Here is a 27,981-nt window from a genome sequence, read left to right as displayed (position 1 = left end):
GACTTTTAGATGGCAGCTGGTCAACGTTCGAGATTGTTATTGGCTCACGACCAGTCCTGAGCAGCCGGAACGAATGCTGATGTCAGCGCTTCAGCAGTGAAGGGCATGTGTGCGCGCGGCCCACGGAGAGAGAGTCCGTAGAAACCGTTCCAGGATCCTGAAGGCTGCCCAAAGCTCATTCCCTTCACCTGCGTCCAGGGGTTTGCCGCCTTCTTTCCCTGTTTCTGTCGGTTGTAACCACAAACTGGCTAGTGAGCAGAGTTGGTGGGGAAAATCCTTTGCAGAATTTCTGGAAGACTTACGGGTTTTTGGTTGACAGTTTTCCATTTCCCCCGCCAGCTCTGTTCCTGGGGGATGGGCTGGGAGCTGTCATCGCCCAGTGTGACGTGCCCGTGAGGTTTACTCCTCCCTGCCGATGTCACCGTTGGCATTGAGCTGCTGCCGGTCTGCAGACTCAGTAGCAAGGCCAAGGACTGAATGTGCCATGGTGTGTGAGCCCCCTGGGGCTGTCTAGGGCAGGATGAGGTCTGCTGGCAGGGTGGGCCATGCTGTACCAGTACAAAAGCCAACCTGGGCTGCCCTCCAGCGCACCATTCACTTCTGCAAGGCTGCAGCCGCCGTGTCCTCCGAGAGCCAGCTGTGCAATGAGCACGGCACCCACGCTAGCTGGGAGCAATGCAGGGCAGGCCCTGGAGCTGCTGCTAAGATGCCTGGCTGGCTCAAGGGGCAGATGCCTGCCCCTGGCCAGCTGGTCTGTGCCGCTCTGCAGCCCTGGCCTCCCTTTCTCTTGGACCCAGCCGGGGTGGGGCAGGCTCGCGGTGGCATGCCTTCTTCAGGATGAAGCAGCGTGCTGTGTGCAGCCCCTGGCTCTGCTGCCATGCCAGCTGGGGGAACGGAGGGGCACGCCGTAACGAAGGAATCCAGAATGCTGCAGTTCTAAAGCTCAGGATGCGTGGGGGTGCTGCGTCAGCTGGGAACATCCCTTAGGGCTGTCTTCTGCCGCGTCCCCCCCCGGGACATTTCAGTTCGCAGAGGTGCGATCCAGCAGCGTTCCCTTTCCCTGTGGCCCATGCACATTCCACATCCCCCCTCCCTTTTGTTGCTGGAGATGGCTGGCATTTAAAATAACAAGCGAGATTGCGGCGCCACTGCAGGATGGGCTCGCGTGTGGCCCTCCCGTGGCAGGCTGAGAGCCCGGCTCTGGATCTTGGGGACTTACTATTTCTTTGCATTGCAGTGCTAGGCACTGTACGTTTGCAGAAGGGAACGACCACTGCTCCCCACTTCATCGACTCCCAGAGGGTGACTTGAGTCAGTCCCTCTAGCCCTCTCCAAAGCCCCTGCTAGCCTGGCAGAACTGGGACAGAAGGGGATGCCAGTGGGGCTAGGAAAACAGGGCTTGTGGCAGTGATGGGCGCAAGTGAGGCGGGGAGGGAAAACCGCAGAGCTAAGTGGGGGGAAGAGGGGTCATGTAAAAACTGCTGAGAACGGGCACCACCTGCTCTCGGTGTCTCAAACTGGGTTCTGGGCCCCGCATTGGCCAAGACCCTTCTCCTCTCTGCACGTCAGGTTCCCCCGGGGATGGTATTCTCCCCCACCTCTTCTGGGGGGCTGTGAGCACTGGTTTAACGATGCAGCGAGCCCTTGCTTGGAGGGTGAAGCGTTACTCTCCCAATGCCACGCATGCTGTTCCTCCTGCCTGAGTACTTGGGGCAGGTTCCTGCCTGTGCCTGTCCCTTCGGTGTCTAGCCTCTAATTACAACCGTCGGTGTCTCCGCATTAATTTCTCCTTCCCCTGCACCCTTCTCTGTCCCTTGCAGGAGGCGGAGGGAAGCGGAAAGGGAGGAGTAAGAAATGGAAATTGATCCTCAGATTCCCACACATCAGCCAGTGTGATGACCTCCGGAAAGGCCTGGGTAAGCGGCGAACCGCAGTCCGGCTGCTCCCCGGAGCAGGCCGGCGAGATGAGCCTTGTACAGAGATTGTGTTGCAAGAACTGGCAAAACCTGCTTGCGCTGTGAGCGAGCCGGTATAGGCCGGTGGGGAAGAAAGGGAGCGTGCAGGGACACCGAGCTGTGCTCTGCACCCCTGCTTCCCGTCTGGCTCAGCAGAGAGGCCGAGAGAGCCAGGGTGGCACTGTAGTAGGCCCACGGAGAGCCCCATGCTCTGGTTCTTAGGTTTGACAACAAAGGCTGTGATCATTTCCTGCCAGCGGGGAGGAGAGATGCTTATCTGGAGGCGGAGAAGGGTGGGGCAGGGAGGCAGGAAAAGGGTCAAGGCCCTTGCTACTAACTGCTGCTGGAGAGGCCGTGCGTTGGCTGCATGCAGCTAGGACACCTGCCCCGTCTGCAGACAGCTGGGCGCTACTCCCCAGGCGCGCGCCCTCACTGGGTGTGTATGGAGTGGGGGGCGGAAGCGTAGGCGGGGAGGAAAGAGGCACCTCGCTCAGGGCAGACACAGGGTGTTTGGTGTCGGGAGACAAAGCTGCAGCGTTCCCTGTGCGAGTCCCAGGCCCGGTGCTCTGCTCAGGCATCCTGACAAGTGGCACTGGCTAGCCTGGCCCTTCGTGGGCAGGGTTTGGGGTGCCCTTAGGGGGTTATAGGGAGCTGCACTTAGCACAGACAATCAACTGGCTGGGTGCAGCCAGCCTCCATGGGGTGCAGCCTCCCTGGAGCTTCCTTCCCGAGTCTGCAGTGGGGGTTCGGTCTTTCCCTTGCGCCTCCTGCTGGGTCAGGTCCCGTGTGACTCTCGGGAGGTCTTGGGGAGCTGGTAGTTGAACAGTATTTGCACAGCACAGTGCTCGTCCCCACAATGGCAGCAGGCGTGCGGCAGGGTCACTGCGTACGCTCCAGGGCACCGTGTACGCCCAGAGAGATGTGTCCCCTGACCAAAGGCTGGGCACTCCAGGAGCACCTGAGAAACACGAGCAGGGGGCTCCGAAGAGGCTGGGGAGGGACTGTTGCTGTATGCCGGGTGCCAGAGGGGGCTGTGCTCTAGGGGCAGGGTGACAGAAGACATGCAGCTGGCAGTGGGTAAGGAGGGGAGGCAGCAGCACCGCGAGGAGTAATGGGAGCTGGAGCCAGGGCGGGACAGCCTGGGCAGGGCCTCGTAAGTGAGAATGAGGATCGGGCGCCCACAGCCGGGCTTTCTTGGGAGAGTCGGCACCGCACGTGCTGAGCCCTCGATGCTCCACGGGGCGCTGTGGTGCTGAGAGCAGGAGGGGCCAGGAGAGGCTGTGCGGGTTGGAGCTGGCCGGCCCTGGGCAGCTGGGAGGCAGGAGCATGGCTGGGTTTGCTGTGGAATGACTCTTGCCCCTTGTGTCTCTTGCAAATATGTAATGGGCGGGTAATCCCGCTCCCTGCATCGGCTGCCCCGCCGCTGGAAGGTCCATCTCCCCGCAGGGGCCGCTGGCTCGACTCTGTCCTATGACAAAACTTGACCTGCTCCTGGCTGTGAATCCTGTGGACAGAGGGACCGGGGAGACTGATGTCCTTGCATGCTGGAGTAGAGCCGCTTGCCCTGCCTCTCGCAGCCATGGGGACAGAGCCGAGCTCCCCTCCTACGGTCACTCCCGATGACACGAGCATGGATCACCCCTCGCCCCCGCCATCTCTGCTAGTGACAGTGCAACAGCAGGGCAGCTCAGGCGGCAGCGCTGGCTAGCTGCACGAGAACCTGCCCAGGTCCCGGGCAGGGCCGTGCTGCCGCAGCTTTGCTGCCATTGTTGTTTGAGCAAAGCTAGCTCCAGCCCATCAGTGCCTGCTGCAGTTGTCTCTGCCTGCAGTGTAGACGTATCCTTCGACTGCAAGCTCTCTGGGGCAGGGACTGCGTCTCCTTGCTCATGTGGATGTGCCGAGCGTGTTACAGGAGGCACTGGGATGCAGACGGGCACAGGCCTGGGTGTCGGGAGACTTGGGTTCTAATTCTGGTGCTGAACTTCGGTGCCCAATTTCCCCTGCCAGTTCAGTGCGTTAGCTCTTCGGGCAGGGACTGTCTCGCTGTGTGTGTACAGCACCTAGCACAATAGGGCCCTGATCTCAGCTGGGGCATCTAGACTCTGCTGTAGCAGCTCATGTGTCGGGGATTAGCCACCCCAACTTACTCTGCTGCTCCCCATTCGCTGCCATCTAGGTTTGTGACCCACACTTGATTCCTGTCTGAGCTTAGACTGCCAGTGTCCGTGAGAATGCCTGTCTTGGTCCCTCTCTAGTAACTAGACTGCGTGAAAGGATAAGGGTCTACTACAGCTGCCAGTTACAGAAGTTACCCTGTAGCTCAAAGCAGGAGAGGCTCGTGGTTTTAACGCTGGGGTCAAACCTGCTGCTTGTCCCAGAGGGAAGCTGGGTGATGAGGGAAGGGGCTGTGTCTTTTTGTTGCTGGGAGCTGCCTGCCTGTCTGCTGGCTCTGAAAGTCAGCCCCTCACTCAAGCCTTCCTGGCCCCCAGCCAAGCATAGCCTCAGGGTTAGTGACCTGGGTGCTGGGACTCCGGGGTTCTGTCCCCAGCGCTGGAAGAGGAGTGGGGGCTAATGGTTAGAACAGGGGGTGGGCAGTTTCTCTTACTCCGTTAGTAACCTCTGGGTGGCCTGTGAAAGCTCCCGGTCAGCAGTATCAAAGGCAGCTGATCGATGTAATGCAATCAGGACAGACCTGCTCCTTACTCTGGCCGGGATCATCTGCCCATGGCCTCAGTGCAGTTTTTGCCCCAAGTCTGAATCGTTCAGGAAGCCTGCCCCTCGCTGCTCTGGGGCCTTCCCCCAGGGCGGCAATAGCGACACGAGGAGGTAGATGGGGAGCATCCACCTCGATCGATGAGGGTGGCGCACAATGGCTCCCTGGAGGGCAGCGGGCACTTTGCCATGCACGGGCCAGACCCTCTGCTAATGGGATTTATTGTGGGGTGACATCAACAGTCACCGTTAGGCGCAGACCTGGCACTTCTCCTGGCGAAGGAAGGACGAGCTTCCAGCTCACAGGCCAGGAGCTTCCCTAGCATCCCAGGCGCTCCTGGGCTGGACTCGAGGAGAAAACTAGCCCTGCTCAGTAGGGCACTTTCCCTCTCAGCTGCTGTCTCTGCACGGGTGGGGGTGGCGGCATTGTCCCCACGTTCTTGGGAAGCCGGAGCTGAGCAGAGGAAGTGGTGTCTGAGATAAGCCTGTCCTTCTCCCATGCTCCCTAGGAGACGTCAGTGACTCTTCTCCTAATGCACGCTCAGCCGCCGGTTCCACTGGGAGCCGGGACGCGATACCACTGGGCGGGTGTGTTTATACGGCCTGGGAATGTGGCTGGGCAGAGGCCAGGGGGGCTGTTTCCAGCTCCGTGAAAAGAGGCGCAGAGGGAAAGCAATGTTTTAGTCTCGCTAGAGCACACAACTTGCAGCTGCTGGGGGGGCTTTGGTCTGGAATTTGTTGTGTGCAGCTGGGCCCAGCCCGGAGCTGGGCCCCTTTCACCCTCCCCAGGAGAGACGCATGAGAACTCTCTGCCCTGTGAGCCCCGTGCGTGCTCTGGAGAGAGTTGCAGCAGGGCCTGCCCTAGCGTAGACACACCCAAGCGTCTGGGAGGCCAGAGGACCCGAGAAGAGGCCGCTGAGGTGGGAAAGGGAGCTGTAGGGGGCATACACTGCGTGGAGGAGCTGGGCCCCTAGAAATCCCAGCCATGCTGTGCAGTGTCGGGTCAGGCTCCAGTGACCGGTGCAGCTTGTGCAAGTCGGCGTTTAACCCTCGCCCGTCCGTTCCTCTAAGCCAGTGCAGTGACGTGCAGGTGCTCCACGCCCAGCCCGCTGGGGAACAATTCCTGCTTTGGGAGCCTTCTCACCGCGGGCTGCGCAGGGGCCAACAGTCAGCTGAGTCCGGAGACTCTGTGTGGGTGGGGCCCAGGCCTGGGAGGAGACCTGTGGACATCCCCATAGCTCTGCCTCAGCGCGGGGCTCACCCGCACAGTCACAGTGCTGCTCTGCATGACCCGCCAGCCAGCAGCCGCACTCCCGTCTCTCCCAGCTCGAAAGGCAATCCCGGCGGGCACAGGAGAGTGGCTAGGGGTGCTTTAGAAGCAGAAGGCGGTGGCTCTCCTCCCACTGCTTGGTTGCCCTGTCGCCTTACGCAGCGGTACTTGATTTGTGGAGCCTGCATCAGTGAGCTGCAGGATCCTGTGCGTTGGGAGCAGAGCTGTGCAGGGTTACGGGCTGGGAAGGCCCGTCGGCCCATGAGATGATTTCTGGCGTGTGGCACGGGGTTGTCTGCGGAACGGGCCGGTGCAGGTGCAGACGGTTGTAAGTGCAGAAGCCGTGCTTCTGTCTTATTTCCTCCTTTGCTCTCTTTTCCAGAAAGGGACTACAGCAGCCTGTGTGACAAGCAGCCCATCGGCCGGCTGCTCTTCCGCCAGTTCTGCGAGAGGCGGCCGGAGCTGCTGCGCTGCATCCGCTTCCTGGACGCTGTGGTAAGAACCCGCTCGTCTCCAGCCGGGGACTCTGGTTCTCTCGGGGCAGGTGAGGGTGCAGTTTGAACCCGGGGCAACCTGCCAGTGTTCATGGCCTACGTTAGGGTTTGGGAAGATAGCGGCCCGAGGGATGTCTCTCATGCATTGATTGCAAGTGGGATGACGCTTGCTGTATGGAGTGTTGGGAGCCCTGGGTTTGCTCCGTCGAGGGGATGAGGAGGGATCTAGCAAATGGAAAGCATTGGGGTGACACCAGGCTGATCTATGGTCTGGGAGCTGGAAGTCTGTTAGGTGGTCATGATGGACAAGTGGCTTCTTAGACATAGGAGAAAATGAAATTACTAAAGTGCGCCCTAAACAGCGGTGCAGTAGGGGGAGTGCATTTCACAGCACTTTCTAAGGCAACCATGCAAAGATTGCATCCAGATAACGTGTAACTGAAGTCAGCCCTTCTTGTGAAATACTAGTTTAGTGTTTCCAAGGGTTCTTTTTTCCCCCTTCAGACGTTTTCTGGTTCTGGAAGCATGGTCTGTCCTGCAGAGCCAGGTTTCACTCTGGGTCACGCCAGAAGGTTTGGGCTTTTTTGTTCGCTAACTCGAAGTTCTGATCTGAAATCCATGTGCATCTGCTGTTAGACTCTTCTGAGGCCAGGAGGCAATTTTAGATGCTGTTTAATAGAAAACGTAAGCCTCATAAAATGATCTGTGTTTCCCATTACCAAGTTGTTTATGTAACTGATGGAGCTTTTGCCCTTCAGACTAAGAGGAGTTTGCTGAGTCCCATTTGGTTCAGGTCAGGGGAAAATCTCGCTCTCTGTTGGAGGAAGCAGCCAGCTCTGCCAGCAATTCAAGCTGGTGTACAAAAAAATGAGGCATTTTCCCTTTTTTGCACAATCTTGATGCATCTGAGTGGCAGAAAAGCCGATTCAGTCGTACGGGTGTTTAATGGGAAACACGTGCCTGAAAAACAATCCTGGCCTTGTGCGAGGCTCTTTGAGCTTATGGAAGATTTAAAGAAAAAAATTTTTTCTTGCTCACCTAAGTAATTTATATAAAAACTCCTCAAACCGAAGTGGGTCTAGTGGTGGTTGGGTAGTGCAGGAATGTAACAAAGCCAAAGGCTGTCCGTACCTAGTAGGGCTCTTCCGTGTCTCCACCTACAAATCCGTTTGTCTCCAGCTAGTAAAATTCTGCAGGATATTCCAGCTCCCGCTTCCACCGCTGTCCTTCCCTTTAATGTCCTCCTCCTCTCCTGCCTCTCTTGTGAGCCGAAAGAGCAATAGGTTTCCTCCCAAGCCAGTCTCATTCGTATGTGCGTGCGCCTTCTACACCTCAAGTCTGCACGGGCTCCTCGTTCGTTGCGATTCAAGGTGGTGATTTAGATTTTGAAAACGAAGCATGTATATTTTGATGTGTCAGTGGAGTTTCTCATCCAAATTTTACCAGTTAAAATGGGGAGAAAATTTTCAGTTAAGTCTTGGTGAAATTTTCCCCTGTCCTTCACCCAGCTGTGATTTGTCTCTTCTCTTTCACACCACTGCAGCAGTGGAAATCAGGCGAGTGGCCCGCTCGCAGCCCCTGCACTGGAACGCCAGGGACCTGGCAGGTCAGGTTTAAGCATGGCTGTGTACCAGGGGGCGGTCAAGTTATCAGGCAGTTCTCTTGCATACCTGGAGAGGAGAAAGGTTACTGCACAGCCACGCTGGAGAATTGTGTTACACCCTGGTAGCTATCTTGGCTAAGACATGAGCCTCTGCTCTGGTTCTAAGGCCCCGGCAGGAAAACAACAAACCGTGTTTTGAACCTGCTCACGTGTGGTTTCCTCTTTGCTATAGACGGAGAAGGGCCCTCTGTTTGGGAAATCCTTCTCCCACACAGCTGATAGAACTGGTATTTGTTTGCCTTATAGGGCACTGTAGGAAACTGGTATTGTTTGATACTGTTGTCTGAGCTGGCAGAGCGGAGAACGCTTGGTTTGAGTGTAGGATCAATGGGCAGAGTCTCTTTGAAGCTGATCTGGAGTCAGTCTGGGTCACTCTGACTCTGGGCATGCTATCGGAACTGTGAACTAGAGAAGTTTCACAAACTATGGCCCGCCCCATCTTGCCCCATCCATTGGCTGTGGATTGAGAGACCATCCCTGGGAAAACTCCAGGCAGTCCAGACTGTGGAATCTCCTCCTGAACTTGGAAGAGCAGCATCCTGATTTCTCTGTCTCTGGCTCTCTGACCCCGGTGCGGTGGGCGTTGGTGAGTGGGCTGCAGTTCTCCGTCGTCGGATGGGCGTGGAGCGCTGCGTGCTCTCTCCCAGCTGCTCTGTTTTTACAATCACGAGGTCAGATTCTCTTTGGTGCAGCCGGGGGGGGGGTTGGGAGGGGTGGGCTTTGAGCACAGCACTACAGAGATGTCTCCTACACTTCTGCACTTGGGAAAATTCTCTTCTGGCCACTCTCTGGGCTGGGTGTGTTGCCAGAGCAGTGTCTAGCACCCAGGGGAGGACCAGACGCTCCTTAGTGTCAGGGCGTACGCTGCTCTGATTTCACTTGGACGTGTCCCTGGCTTGCCTGGCAGCTATATACAAAGGGCGTGTGAGCACTTCAGCCCTTTGCGACCTGCGTCTCTTTCTTCAGAGCGCGCTCAGTGCCCTCCAGGCTTGTTGGAAACGACAGAGAAGCTAACAACCGCTAAAGGTTCATCGCTAAAGGTGCTGGAAAGCCTCCCCCGTGCCCTGTTTGTCTGTAAGAAGCCTGCAAACCAGGGCTGATCCCTCCTCCTCTCCCCGCCACCCCACTGCAGTGGGGTTCTCTTCGTGGCTATGCTCCAGGTCTGCGCTGCTTTTGCATGCCTCCCATGCCACGCAGCCTGGCGTTACACAGGTGGGCTCTGGGCTCGTGCATGAGGCTGCGTGACTCTGAGGGCGTGGAGTTCTGTCGTGAGATCAGGGAGCGCTCTCAAAGCACCGTCTCCAGGAAGACGGTCCCGTTTTCACGCTGTTAGTATTTGTGATGGGGTGGGGCCCCATTGCCCTGGGGTCATACGCACGCAGCACATGCGCAGCCTCTGCCCCACAGCTTGTACCATCTAACCCAGGACAAGGGACAACAGGTGCCCAGAACAGCAGCTGGGGGAGCACAAGGGGACACGCAGGGAGTCACTGTCCATGGAAGGGCAGCAGTTCCCCTGAGCACTGTGGCAGAGGGGAGCTGGAAGGAGGGGTTGAGCTCTGAGAGGTTCCAGCGAAGGCCGGAAAGCAAGGCAGTGCATTACAGACACTGGCAAGCTGCGGAGGCTGTTTCCTATCTAGGGCCTCACTTACGCCTGCCTGCCTCTTGGTTTTTCTTTTCAGTGGTTGAAGAACCTTTTTTTTTTTTTTTGGACTCCTGGCTGTTGGGTTTCAAGTGACCCCCAGGGTGTCGGGGGTGGTGTGAAATCCTGCACGGGTTCCAAGGGCGCTGATGAGTTAGAAGAGAGTAACTCTGCCAATAGGTTGCGCCTAGTGGGTGGAGACGGGAGGGGGGAGCGGAAATATGGCAACCCAAAATCCAAACCCAGCGGGGGGGGGTGACGTGGAGCAGCTGTGAGAGGATTTTAATGCCCAGTGGGGGTCGTTTGCTTGCTCTGTGGGGGGGGGGGTCCACCGGTTTGGGAGCTGTGTCCAAACACACAGATTGAATTGGGGTAAACTCAAACCAGTTTAGTCAAACCTGGGTGAGCCCCAGTGTGGACACGCTGGTGTTTGTTTAAAACCAGCTAGTTCAGATTAGCTTATGCCTGGAAATTGACCACATCAGGCTAAATTGTTAGAAACAGGTTTAAATCGACGTCTGTGTCCCCACACAGGGTTTGGCACCGGTTTCTCTTGCTCAGCTTGAAATTGCTCCGTGAGGTAAACGGGGGCAGCTTTGTGTGCAGGCCAGGCCTGACCTGGACTTCTGAGCTCCTCCTCCTGGCCGCAGGGTAGAGGCCCTGTTCCTTGTTCCCCTAGCAGTGTTGGAGCTTTGCAGCTGGCCAGGTCACACAGCCATCACCGAGGTCCTGGCCCTGCAGAGCGGAGCGGGAGTCCAGCTGGCTGTCGGTCCCCGGGGGGGCTTTGTGGCCCAGCTCAGTGCATTGCCCAGGTGGCGGGGTGAGATTTCACCTGCTCTGGAAGGCATGAGGGATGGGGGGACACAAGATGCTCCACTGATCTAGTCTGGCATATAGCGAAGAGGAAACTGCGTGCAGCAGCTGCAGTGTGTACGAGGCTGTGTCCTATGGAACTGGTGCAGGACAGGGCAACTCCTGCATCAACTGGTACTGCGCGGGCTTGATCCCCCGGGCAGGCTTCTCTTTAGGCTGAATGAAAGAGAAACTGCAGGGCTTGGGTTTTCTCCGAACCCCCTGCAGTGCACGCTCATCCTGCCCCGGTTGTGAGCGATCTGCACGGCGGGCTGGTGGAGCTGGCTCTGCTGTGTGTCGTGTTGGGAAATCCAGTGTGGCATTACCGAGGGCCCGTGGGCTCCCACCTGCAGTGCTGGCCCCTGGGACTCACTCTTGGCAGGGGACGCCAGGAGCCAGTGGGCTGGTCTGTCTTCACTGGGCGTGTTTCTCTTGGCACGCTGGCTCTGAGGCTGCGTGCCCGGGTGCCCTTGCGGGCTGAGCTGACTTGCTGTTTGTTGTGGGCTGCTCCCTTTACGAGGCTGGCTGGTGGGAAACGTCGCATGTGGGGTGGGGAGGGAAATGGTGTGAGGGCCCGTGAGGCGTGCCGCCCCTGGGCTGTGCAGCTCAGCCGCGGCACTGCCGCCAGAGAGCTCCTGGACTCATCTTGTGTCCATGGCTGAACTGCCGGCTCCCCGGGGAAGGGGGGCTAGAGGATTTAAGCAGTGGGGACTGGGAGTTGCTCGCCCTGGGAGCAGACTTGCGATCTAGTGGGTTAAATCAGGGGACTGGGAGTCCGGACTCCTGGGTTCCAGTTCCTGCCCTGGGAGGAAATGTGGCTAGTGCTGGTGTGTGGCCCACTAGATTTTATTTCAGCCGCTGCCACTCACTCACTGTGTGATCTTGGTCCAGTCACTTAACCGATTGGTGCCTCAGTTCCCTATCTATAAAGTGGGGCTATGGACCACACCCTGCATCTTGGAGGGTCCGGGGGGGCTGTAACTGCCAACCGCTCTCACCGTAGCCTGTCTTGGCAAAGGGGAATTGGTCCCTGGTCGCTTTATGGCCCCTCCCATTCCTGAGCTTCTTGGGGCCTCATCCGTCTTGCCGGAGCTGCCCCAGCAGGCGAGCCCCCAGCCAGCGCGCCGGTTCAGGGCTGGCTCGGAGAGGCTTATGCGCCTCCTCGGGGGACATCGGACGTTCCAGCCGGTTTGTTTCTCATGGCCGTCATCCAGTGGGCTTTTTATTAAGGAAAACACAGATGTCACTTGAGCCTTGAGAATGAGGGCGACCCGTGAGCCATCCCCGCTATGCCGGCCTACAGAGCCTATTTCGGTCCTTCCTGCGTAAGGTGGTGAAGCCTGGGAAGGTCTTGGAGCACCTGCTCCATTTTGTTCCCCCATTGACTGCCTTCCCAGCCCCCCTTTCTTAGGGGACGGGTCACACCTGATCGCGCCGCGCTGCGGAAGAGGTGAATTCTGACCAGCACGTGCAAGTGAAGGAACTCTTCACCCGCTGCTGATCCCTGCTGCTGGGTCATTCGTGTTTCCTCCGTCTCCTAGCACCCAGCCGAGTTCCCAAAACACTGGCCGAGGGCGCGGCAGGTCAGATTTTTATAGCAGCAGAGCGTGGCTCTGGGAGGAAGGCAAACTGCCTACACCCAATGGGGAGGCGTGGGTGAGGAGGTGGAAATCGGGGAGGGATGCCGGGAGGGGCTCGCTGACCGGAGCAAAGCGGGAACAAGATGCCGGGGGGGGGCTGTCCAGGCACTTGCCCCGGGGCAGGGTTTCCTTGATGTGGATGGCTTTTTGTAATGGTTTGGCGGTCCCTGTGTCAAAACATTCATCCCATGCTCCTCCTGGGGTCCACTGTAGTTCAGGCACTGCAGGCCTGTCGGTGCCAGGAGGGGCCACTGAGCGGGCCACTGTGGAAACAGAGCCAGTCCCTGCCCCAGGAGCATACCATCCACGGGCACGAGGCTGTGTCTCCCCACGTTACAGGTGGGGACCTGCGCTGCAGAGATTGAAGGTGGGATCACCTCAGTGACTTAAATCACCCGTCACTGGCGCCTGGCCAAGGCGATCCGGGCAGGGGTGAACCCAGAGTTCCTGGGCCCCAGACCTGTCCTTCCTCCCACCGGAAGAAGGAGCGTCCCTTGGATGGCGCTGGCAGAGTCCGTCACTGCCTAACGAGCACTGTCATGTGGATAACCGTGGTCTGTGCCCGCCTGCTCACAGCCGCTGGCTCACAGGGGGAAGATGAGCAAAGCCAGCTCTCCTCTGTTCCCCCGCCCGGAGCTGTGTCCGGGAGGCCTCACAGCGAGTGATTAGCGGGGGCGAATCCCCCAGCAACAAAGGGACGTGTCCGTCCGCTCCCTCCAAGCCGGTGTGCGGATCCGAGCCATTCTAGCCAGCGGCTCCCCGGGGTGGAAGGCAGTTGCTCCTTGTTTGGTTATAAATGGCTCCCGCTCTCGGCACAGCTGTTCCTTTTGTTTCGCTGGTGAGGTGGGAACATTTGGTGGTGGAGATACATCCCCCGCCGGCTTCCTGGCTGTCCGGGGAGCTGGTCTGTAGGGGGAGGATGACTAGCCCGGTGCGGGGCAGAGTCCCAGGAGCGTTGACACTCGCTTACAATAACTTCACGCAGGTAAATGTAGTCAGGCCACATAGGGGTCCCCAGGTCACCCGCGGGCAGTCCGGGGTACCGGCCGGCAAGCAAATCCAACCAGCTATGGCCTCAGCAGGGCTGACGTGGAGACGGAGTTGCATGCCCCCCTAGTGCCCAGGAGAGGGCCTGTCCCTGGGGGACGGGAGCGTTGTGCAGAGCACACCCTGAGACAGCGGCAGGCAGGCCTGAGCTGGCAAGGGGTGTCTTGGCCAGCACAAAGGGTGAGAGAGGCCAGAGCGGCCTGCGGAGCCCCTAGGGTAGCTGGGACAGCCCTGTGCCTAGTGCTGAAATCCCTTTGCAGCCCGGGTTCTCTACCGCTGCCGGCCACTTCTGCCTGGGGAGCCTGCTCAGTGCCGGTTCCCCACGGGTCAAGGGCAGCATGTGGCCGGCAGGGTGGGGAGCGGTGAGGGCCGGCATGTCTGCTCTGGGTGGTAGCGCGGGGGGCCTGTGAGGAGTCCCAGGCCATCCAGTCTGGTCCTGGTCCTGATGTAGAGGATGGAGGGGGACCCGTGGCACCTCCGCGCACTTGGCAGCGTTTCCTGGGTCAGGATTCTCTCCAGCAGTGCGAGGGGGGGGGACCAACAGGTCATCAATCAATGGCTGCTTGGAGCTGGAGGCTGCCTTGGAGCACCCTCGCCCTTTGGGGCTGGTGCCGTGGTGCCATGGCAGAGCCCTGTTTTGCCCACGTCTGGGGGGTGGGTATGTGGGGAGCTCGGACTTGTGCCCGTCTGGGTCTGGGGCTTTGGTTGGAGCTGGGCGAGCCCTGCCTCCCTGGTGTGCAGAGACCACGCTGTGCTCCGCTCCTTGCCACGGCGGGCGTGGTGCTGAATTGCAAGCAAGGAGCAGTGCACCGTCCCACTTGGCTCCGTGTGACGCCCCTTTCTGCCCCCCCAGACCGAGTACGAGCTCTCCCCGGACGAGCGGCGCAAGGAGATGGGCGATGAGATCATCCGGAGGTTCTTTAAAAGCGAGGTGAGGCTGTGCCCAGTCCCCCGCCCCTTCCAGCCGGAGCAGAAGGGGAAGGAGAGAGGCTGAGGAAGCGTGTCTCTGCGTTGCCGGCCAGCGTGCTGGCTCTGTGAGGAGATGGTGCCCCTTGCTGGCAGCATGGGGAAGATGCAGGTCTGCGTCCCTGCTGGGGAGCCGGGCTGCAGGGCCCTGCGCTGCCGCGGGGCTGGGCAAGGTGGCTTACATGGGAATCTCCAGTGCTTCCTGTCCAAGAATCAGTCATGCAGGGGGAAAAGACCCGGGTGGGTTCGCCAAGGGGGAGATGGCTGGGCTTGGGGACAGTAGCCCGGGCTGAGACCTACCGTGCGCTCCTTTCTCCTCAGTCTTCAGACTACATGCCAGAGATCAGCCAGGCCCCCATGAACCAGTGCATGGAGAACCTGCAGAAAAGCGCCTGTAAAGACCTCTTCAGCAGCTGTCTGCAGTGAGTACTGGCTCTGCCGCCTCCCCCGGCCTCCAGCAATGCTATGCACAATACAGCCTGACCCGCAGGGCTGGAGAGGGGTCTTCCTCCCAGGAACTAACGTCCCCTTCTCTCCCCCCAGCCCTCTGCACGAGTACCTGAGCGGAGCGCCGTTCGCTGACTACCAGGACAGCATGTATTTTGACCGGTTCCTGCAGTGGAAGTACCTGGAGAGGTGAGTGAGGGCTGCCCGGCGGAGCCCGTCTCCCAGCTGCATTCCGCTGAGCTGAGCTGGGCTTTCCTGGGCCTTAAACGCCTCGTGGCTTTGTCGTTTCAGGCAGTCGGTCACCAAGGACACCTTCCGGCAGTACCGCATCCTGGGCAAGGGGGGCTTTGGAGAGGTAGGGCTGGTTTCCCTGATGCGTGACACAGGCTCGCTAGCCTCTGGGTAAAACAGTCCCCCTTGGTGGGAGATGCAGACCAAGGGCCTCACGGGCTGGGAGCCAGTGGTGTTGGAGGCGGGGGGAGGCGCCTAGCCCAGAAATGAGGCGATTCAGGCTCTGAGAGGCCTGCCATGCAGTATGTGGGCACAGCCCTGGGGCGAGGGGGATAGGCACAAGGGCACTGTCTGTCCCTCCCCCAACCATGGGGACCTACCCTCTTCCCCCACCCCGAGCAGCTGGTGGCCAGGATGGGTTCGTATGGCAGGGCAGCTGCTCGGGGCTGGGTGAGCTGAGCCGAATGCCAGCACTTAGCGCTTGGCCCTAGACACAGGAGCTTTGTAAAGACAAGCGGAGTCGTTAAGTCGTTTGCTGCCAGCCAGGAAACCCCACGGTCCCCTGGGAACGCCCCCGCCCACTGCCTCTCGCCCAGATGGGATCAGGAGGCTGGGTCGCTGCCCCGAGTCTCTTCTCCTGGCGGCTCTAGACAGAGAGGTGGCTTTGGTCGTGCCATTTGCATCCCCCTGTAGCGAGGGATTAGGCCAGGCCCTTGGCCCCCATCTCCCCAGCCCCAGGCACTGCCCCTCCTGGCATCCCCACTCTGCGCTGTGTCCGTGCCTCCAGGTCTGCGCCTGCCAGGTGCGAGCCACAGGCAAGATGTACGCCTGCAAGAAGCTGGAGAAGAAGCGGATCAAGAAGCGGAAAGGGGAGGCCATGGCGCTGAACGAGAAGCAGATCCTGGAGAAAGTCAACAGCAGATTTGTGGTGAGTGTCGCTCTCCAGGGCGCTGGGCTGCCAGCCGGGCCGGGCACCGCAGCCGGCTCCCTCCTCTGGCTCCGGGCTGAGGGAGCCGGGCCGGGAGCCCTTCTCCCTGCATCTGGCCACTGGGGGGACGTAAAGGCCGCGCCGTTCATCCCGTGGCTGGGGTGGCGGTGTGGGTAGAGGGGAGCTGGGTTTGGAGGGAAGCACACCCAAAGGGGTGCCATGCTGCCCCGTGCCCTGCTTCTGTGCACCCAGCAGCTGGCCTCACCCCCTGTGGTGACAGGCAGCCGGGCGAGGGCTCGCTGGGCCCAGGCTGCGGTATGCCAGGGCCTGCTCCGACCTTGCCTGGCGGGGGTGGGCTGTTCTTGCAGGTCAGCCTGGCCTACGCCTACGAGACGAAGGACGCTCTCTGCCTGGTGCTCACCATCATGAACGGGGGCGACCTCAAGTTCCACATCTACAACATGGGCAACCCCGGCTTCGACGACGAGCGCGTCACCTTCTACGCCGCCGAGATCTGCTGCGGGCTGCAGCACCTGCACCAGGAGGGCATTGTCTACAGGTGAGCGGGGCCGGCTTCCCAGACCCTGCGGAGGAGTGGCGGGAGACGGGATCGCATCCCGGGTAGGATCGGGACTGGGTGGCGGGAAGGGACTCGGGCCAGCAGTGCCTGGAAGTGGCTCCCTCTCTCCCCTTTGCAAGGGGCAGGGCAGGTTAATCAAGGGGTTCCCTGTGCTGCCTCCTGTGCCCCGGGCCCCCCCTTCCCTGCACTGCTGTGCGCCTGTCCTTCCAGGCTCTGCGCCCCACGGCTTTCTGCAGGCCTTGGCTCCGTGCTCCTGGCGTGATACGCTGGGCGGCGCCCTCCCGCTTCACAGACGAGGATCTAGCCCGTCCTCACAGTCCGGCCCGCCAGAGTTCTGCAGCCTGGCGGGAGTTAGTGGCGCCAAGCTGACCAGCCATGTCCGAGTGGCTCCCTGGATCCTCCAGCCCTGCTGCTCAGCCCAGCCCGTCCCCGCCCCGTCCCTCGTGCGCTCAGCTGAGCCAGCAGGCCCCGGCTGGCATGTGCCGCACGTTGGCAGCGGGGAGCACGTGCTGAGCTGGGCGCCTCTCTCCTCCACAGAGATCTGAAGCCGGAGAACATCCTGCTGGATGATGACGGTGAGTGGGGAACAGCGGGGAGAGCTGCCTGTGTCTGCATGGTCCCTTCCCGGGCCGGGGGCAGCCTGAGCCACGCTGGGCTCCTGAGCTCTGGCTTTCTTCGCTGAGTTGGCGTGCACTGCATCTTCCACCCGGGCAGGCCCCCAGCCTCCCCCCAGGGCCGGGCTCCCTCCTGCCCCGGCTGGTAGGGCTCATCCCATGGGCTGGGAGCGGCAGTGCTGGCGTGGGGCCAGCAGAGCAGCTGGAGGGGGCGCCTGGGAATCCTTCTCTGTGCTGCTGGGGAAGCTGTCGGGGGAGGGGGGCAGACTGGCCTGCCAGGGAGGGACGGCTTCAGGCTCTCTGCATCAGGCCTGTAACGCCTCCCTTGGAGCGGTGTCTGGGCCCATGTGGGTGGGGGATGCTAGCTCTGCTGTGCAGGCTGCTGCTATCCCACCCCAGAGGCAGCTGCACTTGGCGGTTGCTGGGGGTGGAGGTGATGCCGTGCTCCAGGAGGGCAGGGGATGATATCACTGTTGAATCGAGCTGGATTCAAGCGCTCTGCCCCCTTGGGGAGCCGTGTTGCAGGCATTGCCCTGCTCCTGGGGTCAGAGTCGCCCCTTGTTCCCCTCTGGGATGATTTTCCCTGAGCCCTTCTCCTTACAATAGCCCGAGCAGCTGATGCCTCAAACCCCACAGGGCTGCCTGCTGGAGGGAGGCACCGGGCATACGTAGCTGGGAACCCCAGATGGGTCGGGGGGGCAGTCCCCCCGCTGAGCCGTCTGATTTCCCACCCTCCTCCCACTGCAGGACACATCCGGATCTCGGATCTGGGGCTGGCCATTAAGATTCCGGAGGGCGAGATGATCCGGGGCCGAGTCGGCACTGTCGGCTACATGGGTAGGTGTCTGGGCTGCCATCGCAGGGGGGCGGCTGGAACCCGGGGCCGGGGGCTGGCGTCCGGGGGAAGCCGCGAGGCAGGGAGGCGGTGCTCTGCTGCCCTGTCTGTCACAGGGTTCTCCTCTCACCTGCGGGCAGGCTGGCTGGAGGCGCTGTGCGTGATTGTCTGAGAGCTGCCTCCTGCTCTTGTCCCCCCCAGCTCCGGAGGTGATTAACAACGAGCGCTACTCCTTCAGCCCCGACTGGTGGGGGCTGGGCTGCCTGATCTACGAGATGATCGAGGGGCAGTCGCCGTTCCGTGCCCGCAAGGAGAGGGTGAAGCGGGAGGAGGTGGAGAAGCGGGTGCAGGAGGAGCAGGAGCAGTATTCGGACAAGTTCAGCGAGGACGCCAAGGCCATCTGCAAGATGGTGAGTGGGCAGCCGGAGCCGCCATGCCCTGTCCCCATCCCTCAAGGTCCTTTACAGCCAGGGGCCCAGACCTGCCCCGCTGTGGGCCCTGCTGGAGCCCGAGGGCAGGGCCAGACTTGAGTCAGGTAAACTGGGGAGCAGCTGGCCAGATGTGCAGTGCAGGCGCGGCACGGGTAGAGCTGGGGGACAGGCTCCGCGGATTGAACCTCTGTGTGGGAGGGGAGAGCCACGGGGTGGACCAGCGCGTGCCGCCGAGCGCTGTGCGTTAGCTGTCAGCGTCGCTGCGTGCGCATGTCCCCGTGTAGGGGCTGTCCCAGCTCTGCGCAGGTAACCGAGACACTCCCGCTCAAGTGAATCGACACGGCCACGGATTAGCCGCACAGCGAAGGCCCCCGGGCCAGGTTTACTGCGGCTGATGCACAACGAGAAGCGACCTACTGAGTATCTACGGGTACACGTCAAATACGAGTGCTCCACTGCGATGGATTCGACACGACACAACAGCGGGACTTTCCGTTAGCTCCTAGGCCGGGCGACATTGGTCCCTCTGACACCCTCCTTTAAACACCGTTACGGACAGTTCCGCTCTGCCCCCTTCGACGCTGGGAGTTGCCACCCTCTTGACGTCGTCTAACACCACCCCTCACCGTAAAGTGGATGGTGCGCACAAAACAGCTCTATTGTCATTGTCTCAGACGTTTCTGTCCGTCAGAGTGTCCTTTCAGGGCTTGTTAGCTCTCTGGTGTGAGGCTGTCTCGGTACTTTCTATATATTTTTAGTGATGGTTTGGAAATCTGTGTTTGCAGTATCAGCTTTTTCTCCGTGCCAGTTTCAGTGGGGTCGTGAGTTTACAGCCTGTCTCCTGTTCCTGGCTTTTTCCACGTAGGCGTTGTGTCTCCGCCTGTTCTGCCAGGCTGCAGGCCTCAGGCTCTCACTTCTTACTACGTCTAGCACCGAGCGCTGTGGGGACCCAGCGCAGAGCCCCCGGGTGTGTGAGAGAGACTCCGCTCCTCCCTGACCCCACAGGCCAGCTATGGCTGCTGTCACCCCTCGGGCAGTGAGTTTGCCAGGCAGGGACTGTCTCACTCGGTGCAGGGCCTGGCACGCTGGGGCCCCGGGCTCACGGGGTCTGGAGGTGCTACCGTCCACAGGAGCACAGGTTCCTGCCAGGCCAGGTGCCGTCTCCAGCACTCCCCTGAGTGCGAGGCTGTGGAGGCAGTGCCTGCCTGCTCTGTCTAGCCCCGCGGCGCTGTTTTCAGCCAGCGTCACCCCCATGTGGCCTTGGTCCGTGTCTCCCCAGCTCCTGACCAAGGACCCGAAGCAGCGGCTGGGCTGCGGGGAGGATGGGGCCGCCGAGGTGAAGCAGCACCCCTTCTTCAGGACCATCAACTTCAAGCGCTTGGAGGCTGGGGTCATAAAGCCGTCATTTGTGCCAGATGTAAGAGCCCAGGTGGGGCAGATTGGGGGTGGAATGGGGGGGCAACAGGGCATAGGCCAAGCGCCAGGGGGAGGACCGTGGGTCTGTGCTGGGGGAGGGAAGATGGGCTGATCCTCCAGTGGGTGCAGGTTGAGTCTGAGGGGGTGGCCTCCCCAGCCAGGGCCCAGAGCGCTGGGGCATAGACTCCGTGGAGCCGGTCACGGGCAGCCAGCACCCTGCCCCACGCCAAGCACTCTCTCTGGGCCCTGCAGCCTCGGGCCGTGTACTGCAAGGATGTGCTGGACATCGAGCAGTTCTCCACCGTCAAGGGCGTCAACCTGGACCAAACGGACAATGACTTCTACGCCAAGTTCACCACTGGCAGCGTCTCCATCCCCTGGCAGAATGAGGTAAGGGTGGGGCAAGGGTGAGGGCTCTTCTGCCATAATGGACGAACGCTGCCCTCCTGTGTCCCCACAGACAGTGCCCCCCACCCCAGGCTGCCCCCTTCCCTCGCCCAGCAGCTGATGAGGAGGGGGTCTCTGTTCAGTGGGGCTGATTGGCTCGGTCCGGGCTCTGGCCCATCTGCTTTCCCCCGGGGGAGAATGGTGCCCCGATTCGCTGAGCCCTCGGCCTCCGTGCCAGGGTGTGCAAACTCCTCTCAGGCAGCATGGGCGGCAGGCTTCCCTCCTGGGCAGCTGGGCCCCACGGCTTGGACTGCGGAATACAAAGAGGGGCTCGATCCGGCCCTGGCCCAGCGGATAGGGCCATCCCTCTCCACTCTGGTTCCTGCGGCCCCGGGTGCCTCCAGCTGAGCTGTCCCCTGTGCGCCTCTCCCCAGATGATTGAGACCGAGTGCTTCAAGGACCTGAACGTGTTTGGACCAAACGGGACAAGATCCCCGGATCTGGACTGGAAGCAGCTGCCCGACCCCCCCAAGCGCAGCCTGCTGCAGCGGCTCTTCCGGCGGCACGTAAGGCCCATCAGGCGTCCTGCCCCCCGTCCCTGAGGCCTTTGGCCCGGAGCATGCCCAGTCCGTGAGTGCGCTCAGCCAGCACTTACAGCCCAGGCCCCTGCAGCTGGCATGTCCCGGCCCGGGGGAAGCCAGCGCCCCTCTCAGACCAGCCTGGAGTCAGCTGGCCGGGCTCCGGCAGAAGGCATCTCATGGCTGAGGGCTGGCCCGGTGCCACCCTGCGCCGGCCTTGGCTGCTTTGTGCCGTTGGTATGACTGGCTCGGGCGCGTGGCCAGCCCTGAGACCTTGTGCCCTGGTTGATTTGCCCTCTTCCCGGGAGGAGCCCCCTGCATGGCGGGTGCTCTGTGCCCAGCTGAGTGGCTGGCATTGCAGAGGGCCTGGCACTGAGGGAAGCAGCGGGGGCTGGCGACAAGGTTCCTGGGGTCTCCCTAGGTCCCCTCCCTCGCCCTGCCCTTGCCTTGCCTTCCTGGCCGGGCCTATCATGGGGCAGCCCGTGGCTCACAGGCGGGCGTGGCTGAGCCGCTGTCTGTGCCTCTGTCTCCCCTGCAGCCAGCTGACTACACCATCAGCACCAACACACACTCCAACCTCCCGGCGGGCGTGAACTCGCATCCCCCGACGGCCAACTCTGCCTGCCAAGGCCGGGCCATGGCACAGGCGCCTTCCTGACCCCCCCGCGACCGGGGAGACCCTGCTCCGTTAGAGCCACCACGGCCAGGCGTGGAGGCCCGGCCCAGAGTCCACCCATGGAGCTGCCATCCGTGCCTTCTCAGGGTTGTCGGGCGTGACGCTGAGGCTGTTGGATCCGGGGCTGGGGCGAGGGAGCTGTTTTGTTGCCCTGCCCTGCTGGGCTAAGGCGCTGATGGAGGCCAGGTGGGAAGATGCAGCCCCCAGGGTGTGACAGACAGACCGCGAGCCAGATGTTCCCATTGCACCTTACCCCGTCTACCGCGCCGAGCCGGCTCAGCCCTGCTCCCGGAGGCGCATCGCCTGTGGTGCTGGCAGGACCCCCGCACGGCCACACGCCAGACAGACTGCGGCAGGCAGCCCGGACGGCTCTGCTCTTGCCCCAGTCACTGGGGTGGCCTCTCCCGGCTGCTCCTGCCATTACCTCCCCCTCTCCCCACACCCCCACGCAGTCCCTGCTGCAAACCCGGCCCTGGGAGCAAGCGTCCATGTCGTGCCCACCCTGCGTCTGTCGGGGCCCCTGGAGTCGGCGTCGGGCTCTGCGGTTTGGATTCGGGCTGGCGCACGGGAGGCTGGAAGGTGCTGCTGGCTCCAGGGCGCACGGCCTCAGACGGGCCCTGAGCGCATTGCCGAGTGGGGCGGAGGAGGGCTGTGCGTAGCACCCAGGCTGTCTCGTGGCTGGCGTTGGTGTGATGTTAGCGGCGCAGCGCGGGCTGGGTTTTGTCTTTGGGTTCAGGGGCAGCAGGAGTCCCTTGCAGCCTGAGTCCACTGGTGGCTCAGAGCCGTCTTTGGGCTCCCCGGGACCGCGCTTGCAGGTGCCGGCCTCGTGCATCTGTCTCGGGAATCTGTCTGCTCTGACCCTGTTGGGTGCTAAGGCAAGAGTCGCTTCCCGGGGAGGAAGCCCAGGCTCTGAGCAGGGGAGCAAAGAGTTTTTCAAGAAAGCACCCCCCAGCGTGAGCTGCTGAATGCACAGAGCCTTCGCTCGGACTTCAGCGCAATGAAGCCCTGGGGGCCTCTTTGCTGCCCTGCTGAGGCAGAGCAGAGACTCTCCCTCTTGTCCCAGTGGCTGGTGTCCTGTCCCCAGTGGGCTGGGTAGGGGAGGGAGCCCCCAGCTCTGCCTGGTGCTAGCAGGGGAAACAGCTTTCATTCCCTTGGCTGTCGAGGGAGCCGAGCGGCGTTCTGTCCTGCTGCTCGGCTCATCGGATGCCAAGCAAGATGCTCCGTGGGGAAAATCCGCCCAGCGGGACCCGTGTCCCGAGGGAGGGGCTCTCTGCCCGGGGAGCCAAGGTAAAGGTGGGCTATGCCATGCAGTCATGCCTACGGCAGCAGGTAAAGCTGGCCTGCTAGGCCTGGCCAGGGAGGGCATTGTGAGCCGCGCCCCAAAGATTAGCCCTCTGGGTGTCGGACTGACACCTGCCGCCTGTGGGCAGCAAGGGTGTAGAGCCTTTATCCCCTCCCCTCTCTCGGCTGGCGAGTGAGCCAGGCCTTTGGTGACCTCAGCAGAGCCCACGTGTAAATTGCTTGTGGTGTGAAGCTGTCTCCTGTGGGGAGTGGGACGGCAGGAGTCCCTGGGAGTGCAGCAGGGCGAGGGGGTTCCAGGCCAGGCTGGACTCCTGGTTGCTTGGTGGCCTTGCGGGAGGCTCGTCCCATCCCAAGTGCAGTTCGCACTGGCGGAGGGGAGCTGAGCTCCTGCCGGTGGAAGCTGCCGTGCAGGCTGGGCTTGGGGCCCTCCTGTCACCTGCTTCGAGCTGGGTACAGCCAGCGGGGCTGCGGCGCTGGTAACCCGTGGGTCCCCTCGGTGCCAGGCAGGCAGGGCTGTCGATGCTCTGTGGGCCATGCGGGATTGTAAAGTAGGGAAAAGCTGGTGCCCGTGACATGCGGGAGCATTGCTGGAGCTGAGTGGTTCGGGGTCTCCGGACCCATCTGTGTCCCAGTGATGCGGGCCTCTCTTTGCCCTGGTCTGCGGCCGGTTGCTGAAACAGGTCAGGAGGAGCCTAGTGCAGTGTTGCTCTGGGGCTGCCCTGTGCGAAGCCCAGCCCTCCTCCATGGTCCGGTGTAAAGAGGTTGATCTAGTTCGGTTGGGTTCAGTAAGTGAGGCGAGCTGTGTCCCTGCCAGGCTGGGTGCTACTCGAAAAGGGGATTCCTTCATGCTGGCTATCAGCCGCGGGTCTCCAGCCATCCCCTGGCCACTGGTGGTTCCCCAGCTTTCCTAGCCACGTTTGCTGACTGCCAAAGACGCTTTAAACCACGATACCTCCCCAGCCCCTCTGCCTTAGAGCCCTGCCCTTCTGACGGCCACAGCAGATGATGAGACTTAGCGTTCCCCCAGCAGGACCCCATCCCGTGGTGAGCTGATCTGGGACAGAGGAGACAGCAAGGATAGGGTACTGGCCTCATACCAGTTTCTCCAGCGGGTGGCCCTGGGGACTCCAGACAAGACTGAATTTCCCCTTTGCAAAAGGACACCTGTATTTTTGTCTTTCCCTTTCTTTTAGCATCCCTGTGCTTTGGGTTGGTTGTTTTTACACTGTAAATTCCTGGTTCTGGCGTATTCGGTTTGGTTTTTGTACATTTGTAAACATGTGTAAATACGTATATGTTGAGTGCCTGGTGTACATTTTAAAGCTCGAAGCAGCAAACCAAGCCATGTGGTGACTTTTACACATCTCTATGTCAGGGATATTTTTATGGGAAATTTAAAATGAAACAAAACCCAATCTCTCAGAGGAAGAAGTGGATGTCCCTTTACCCCGGTCAACGAGAACCCCTCTTACTCTGCTGTATTTTTGTAGTAATCTTTGACAATTTGCTAATTTGTAATTTAATTACAGGACTATATTTGAGCTTGTTTTTCTTTTTTCCTCTTCCATTTTGTAAACCACTGAAATTACATGCATGGTCATTTTTATTTTTTGGATTGTGCCCTTCTTGTAACTTCAGGACATACAGGTATTTTGGGGTTTCCCATCCCAATCCAGTAACAATATATGCCTTCCCCTAGAAACATGAGCGCTCTGTGTGCATGTGAGACTTTGTGTTTCACTTCTCAGCCACACACAAAGCCAGGCAGTGCAAAGAAAGGGCCGGGTCTCCATGTGGGTCCTGGGGCCCACCCAGGCAGGTCCGATTGCAGGATTGAGGCCACATCCCGCAGCAGCTCTGTCTGTCTGTCTGTCCTGTTCTATGGAGTGGAGACTGCAGACGTCAAACCTAGCAGTGAGTGAACGTCAGCACACAAGGATCTTCTGAATAATGAGGGAAGAGAGCGAGCTCCCTTCTAGGAACGTCTTCCTGCAAATGATAACGAACCGGAGCTCCTCCGCCATGGCTCCCAAAGCACTTCAGAGAGGTAGGTGGTGGTGTCGCTGTCTCACGGGTATGGGTGAGGGGAAACTGAGGCATGGAGAGGGGGCGTTCCTTACTGAAGGTGTCCTGGGGATAAAGTGACTGAATCCGCTGTTGTGCTCCAAGCACTGGCCATGCTGTCACTCTGGAAGCAGAGGCTCTTGGTTCTCTGCCATTCCCCAATACGCCCTAGCAACCAGTCGTTGGTGCGAGGGGGATGGGGGGACTGTGTAGGTGGTACTTGTCTGGCCCCCCCTGGAAAACAAGATCGGTCCCATACGCCCTGGGCCCCTCTATCCTCTGCACAGTTCCTGAATGCATTCCCTGTCAGCCACTGGGAAGGTGAAGGTGAAACTGTTGAAAATAACCCACCCTGCTTTGTAGTGTGCTCTGTCGATGGACTGTCTGCAGGGGGCTCTCTTGGCCACGAGATGGCCCCGGGCCAGGGGTGAGCTGTGGAAAGCTGTGTGCAGGGTTCAGCTCCGCACCAGCCCCACCTGCACCCCATGCGCTGAGCTCTTCCAAGTCCGGCCCGTGGGCGCTGCAGCAGCGGCTCTGCACACGGCAAGGAGAGGCAGGCGTGGGGCTGGGGAGGAATGCGAGTGCAAGCGGGGACCCTGGCAGGGCCAGGGCACCCAGAGACGGGGCGTGGATTGTAGAGGGGACGTGCCCGTCTCCCGTGAGCACTAGGTGCATCTGCATCTGCAGCACGGCCTGGGTCTGCAGGAGACGCGGCCCCAGGCCAGGTCAGGCCCCAGGCCTCTGACCCTCTCGCTCTGTAGACGCCGTCTGCGCTGGCTGTGCTGCGGGCTGGCCCAACAGCCTGCTACCCTCTGCAGCCCTCCTTATCCACCCCTCTCCACCCAACATGGGCAGCGCAGGCAAAAGCAGGGCAAGCTCCCCCCGCCCCAGGTCAGGAGAGGGCAGCAGGCCCCACGGCCCATTGCAGCACACGGCAGGGCAGCTGGGTCCCTGCTGGAGTGCGGGGCCGTGTCCCCTGTGTCGGCTGGCTCTGGCCAGGCACTTCCCAGCCTGTACTCACTGCCTGACCTGCAACCCCCGGGCCAGTCCTGCTCCCTCGGGAGCCGAGGGCAGCGCCCCGATCCTAGGGAGTGTCGTCGTCTCTTCCCCCCCCCCCCCGCAGGAGGAGGGGGTCCATTTCTGCCCGGGGCAGGCTCTGCTGTGGGGAAGGGGAGCTGATGAAGGGGCCCTGCTGGCTTGCAAGGAGCTGAATTCTAGCATCTCCACCCTTGCCCGCTGGTTCCCGGCTGCCCTGCAGGGCCACTGGCGCTTTCCCCTGGTGCTGCGGCGCAGGCTGGTTCCCGGGGGGCCCGTGCTGTCTGCAAAGAGCGAGCCCCCAGTCTCCGTGGAGTGGAGCCGGGCAGGGCTTTCAGACAGAGCCCAGCCCCATGGCCTGCAGCCCCTTGCACACCTGCAAGCTGCTGCCTTCCCCCTAACTGTCAATTAGCCCCAGCCCCGCCTCGCCACGGGTGACACAAACAAGGCCCTGGTGCATTCTGAGGTGGCTCTGCTGCTGGGCCCTGTGGGGAGGGGATTTTTCCTGCAGGCTGCCTGCGCTTGCCCTTGTCCGGGCCCCAGGGGAAGACAGAGCTGCCAATCCCCAGCTCCTGGAGAGCGAGGTAAGGTAAGGTGGCCACCATGGACTCTTGGGTATCTTAAAAAGGGTCCTGGACCCAGCCCAGGGCCTGGGAGGAAGCGGGGGGAGGGGGATTGGCTGTGTTACTCATGTTTCGGTGGCACCTAAAGCAGAGCTCAGTCTCTGAAGAGACCAGACCGACCAGGCAAGGGTCCTGCTCCCTGTTCTGCTAGGCCTGGGGAAAGGAGCAGATTGCCCAGAGCGGCACAGGCAGCATGGGGCAGAGCTGGGACTTGGCCCTGTGTCTCCCGCGCCCCACACCCAGGCTCGTCCTGCGCTGCGTGGGGCTCTGCGGGGCAGGACCCTGCCCTGATGGGAAAAGGCCTGGGCCCTGCCCCATCCCCGTGGGCTGAGCAGCAATTGCTCTCCTGGCGTCTCAGGACGGGCTTTGCCTGGGCACTTTGCAAACTGCCCCACGTGGAGAGGGGCCCCCGGCAGCGCCAGGCGCGGGGTAGGCACAGGCGAGGGCGAATGGAACAGTCTCCCCCGCTGAGCTGGTGAACGAGCTCCCGGCTTTGTAGTGAGCTGAGACGCCTGGGCCTGGCGAGGGCTGCCCGGACTGCCAGCCAGCAGTGTGCGGGGCTGGTGGGGCCGCAGTCCCCTAACGGCCAGGGCAGGCTGCTATAAGCCACGCGTCTCACAGGTGCAGTGGCTGGGCCTGTCTGCATGGGGGGCTGCCCCGGCGGGTCCCCGATGGCCACAGCTCAAAGCCTTAACCACACCGTCTAGCTGGAGAGCTGCTTGGGCCAGACCGCCAGCGGGTGTCCAGAGGCGTTGCAGAGCTTTCCTGGCTCACGCCGGCCGCGAGGTGTCTTGGCTGGGCCCGCTCGCTGCTCAGGGCAGCGGGTAACAGTAGCACCCCCGCCTTTCCCTACGGTTCCCCCGACGCAGAGGACGCAGTCCGTGCTCCAAGCAGACCTGCAGTCTAGACCCTGTGACCCTCCGTCCTCCTCTGTACCGGGCGACAGGGCGGCATGTCTCCCAGCGCGCTGTCGCACTTACCCCGGCATATCCACTCAGTCTGCCTTTGGGTGGGTGTCTCGCACGGGATGGAGGAGCCAGCCCACTCTGTGTTTGTCATTTCACCCCTCGAGTTACAATTGCCCACGACCCCAGGAGAGACCTGGGTGAAACAAGGGACCATGCCGGGCAGATCACACTCCCAGCGCTGCAGCAAACGCCTGAAGGGCCTGGGGGGTTGTTTGCTTTTTGAGAAATGTCCCCTGTAAATAGGGTCCAGTCGCTGAATGGCCACTGCCAACTTCATGGGCCTCACAAGGCTGGGCTGGGAGCTCAGGCTCCCGGGATCTTACCGCTGCAGCCGCGGGCTCGCTCTGTTCTGTTCTGTTCTGGGAGGTGACACCGTGCGTTGGAAACGGGTTGCTGTCTCCATGTCCACATTCAAACAGCCCCTCTGCTTCACGACTCCCTGCCTGGCGGTCTCTGGCAGGTGTCGCTCCGGGGGGGAGGGCAGGCCACCTCGGAGTGGGCCCTTAATCCTGTCTGGTCTGGTCTGAGAGTAGGTGCAAACCAAGGGAAAGCGCCTGGGCCCAGGAACGGAAGGGGTGGCTCTGCCTGGACTCCTGGGGGTGGTTTTGTTGTTTGATACTTTTCA

General features: G+C 61.1%; 1 protein-coding gene across 1 annotated transcript in view; it reads left to right on the top strand.

Moving 5' to 3' along the window:
• LOC137150787 (G protein-coupled receptor kinase 5-like) overlaps positions 1-24,552 on the top strand; it is a 52,475-nt gene extending 27,923 nt beyond the window's left edge. The window contains exons 2-16 of the mRNA XM_067544841.1: positions 1,821-1,916; positions 6,320-6,432; positions 14,129-14,206; positions 14,563-14,663; positions 14,785-14,877; positions 14,980-15,043; positions 15,707-15,847; positions 16,216-16,406; positions 16,965-17,002; positions 17,789-17,878; positions 18,078-18,286; positions 19,587-19,724; positions 19,976-20,113; positions 20,545-20,676; positions 21,227-24,552. Of these exons, the coding sequence (XP_067400942.1) occupies positions 1,821-1,916; positions 6,320-6,432; positions 14,129-14,206; positions 14,563-14,663; positions 14,785-14,877; positions 14,980-15,043; positions 15,707-15,847; positions 16,216-16,406; positions 16,965-17,002; positions 17,789-17,878; positions 18,078-18,286; positions 19,587-19,724; positions 19,976-20,113; positions 20,545-20,676; positions 21,227-21,346 (1,742 nt within the window). The 3' untranslated portion in view covers positions 21,347-24,552. The remainder of the gene's footprint in view (positions 1-1,820; positions 1,917-6,319; positions 6,433-14,128; positions 14,207-14,562; positions 14,664-14,784; positions 14,878-14,979; positions 15,044-15,706; positions 15,848-16,215; positions 16,407-16,964; positions 17,003-17,788; positions 17,879-18,077; positions 18,287-19,586; positions 19,725-19,975; positions 20,114-20,544; positions 20,677-21,226) is intronic.
• The last annotated feature ends 3,429 nt before the right edge of the window (positions 24,553-27,981 follow it).

Source organism: Emydura macquarii, unplaced genomic scaffold (assembly GCF_026122565.2).
Source record: "Emydura macquarii macquarii isolate MOO-44397 ecotype Brisbane River unplaced genomic scaffold, CSIRO-AGI_Emac_v2 contig_201, whole genome shotgun sequence".
NCBI lineage: Eukaryota > Metazoa > Chordata > Testudines > Chelidae > Emydura > Emydura macquarii.
This window is presented reverse-complemented; position numbering and strand designations above follow the sequence as displayed.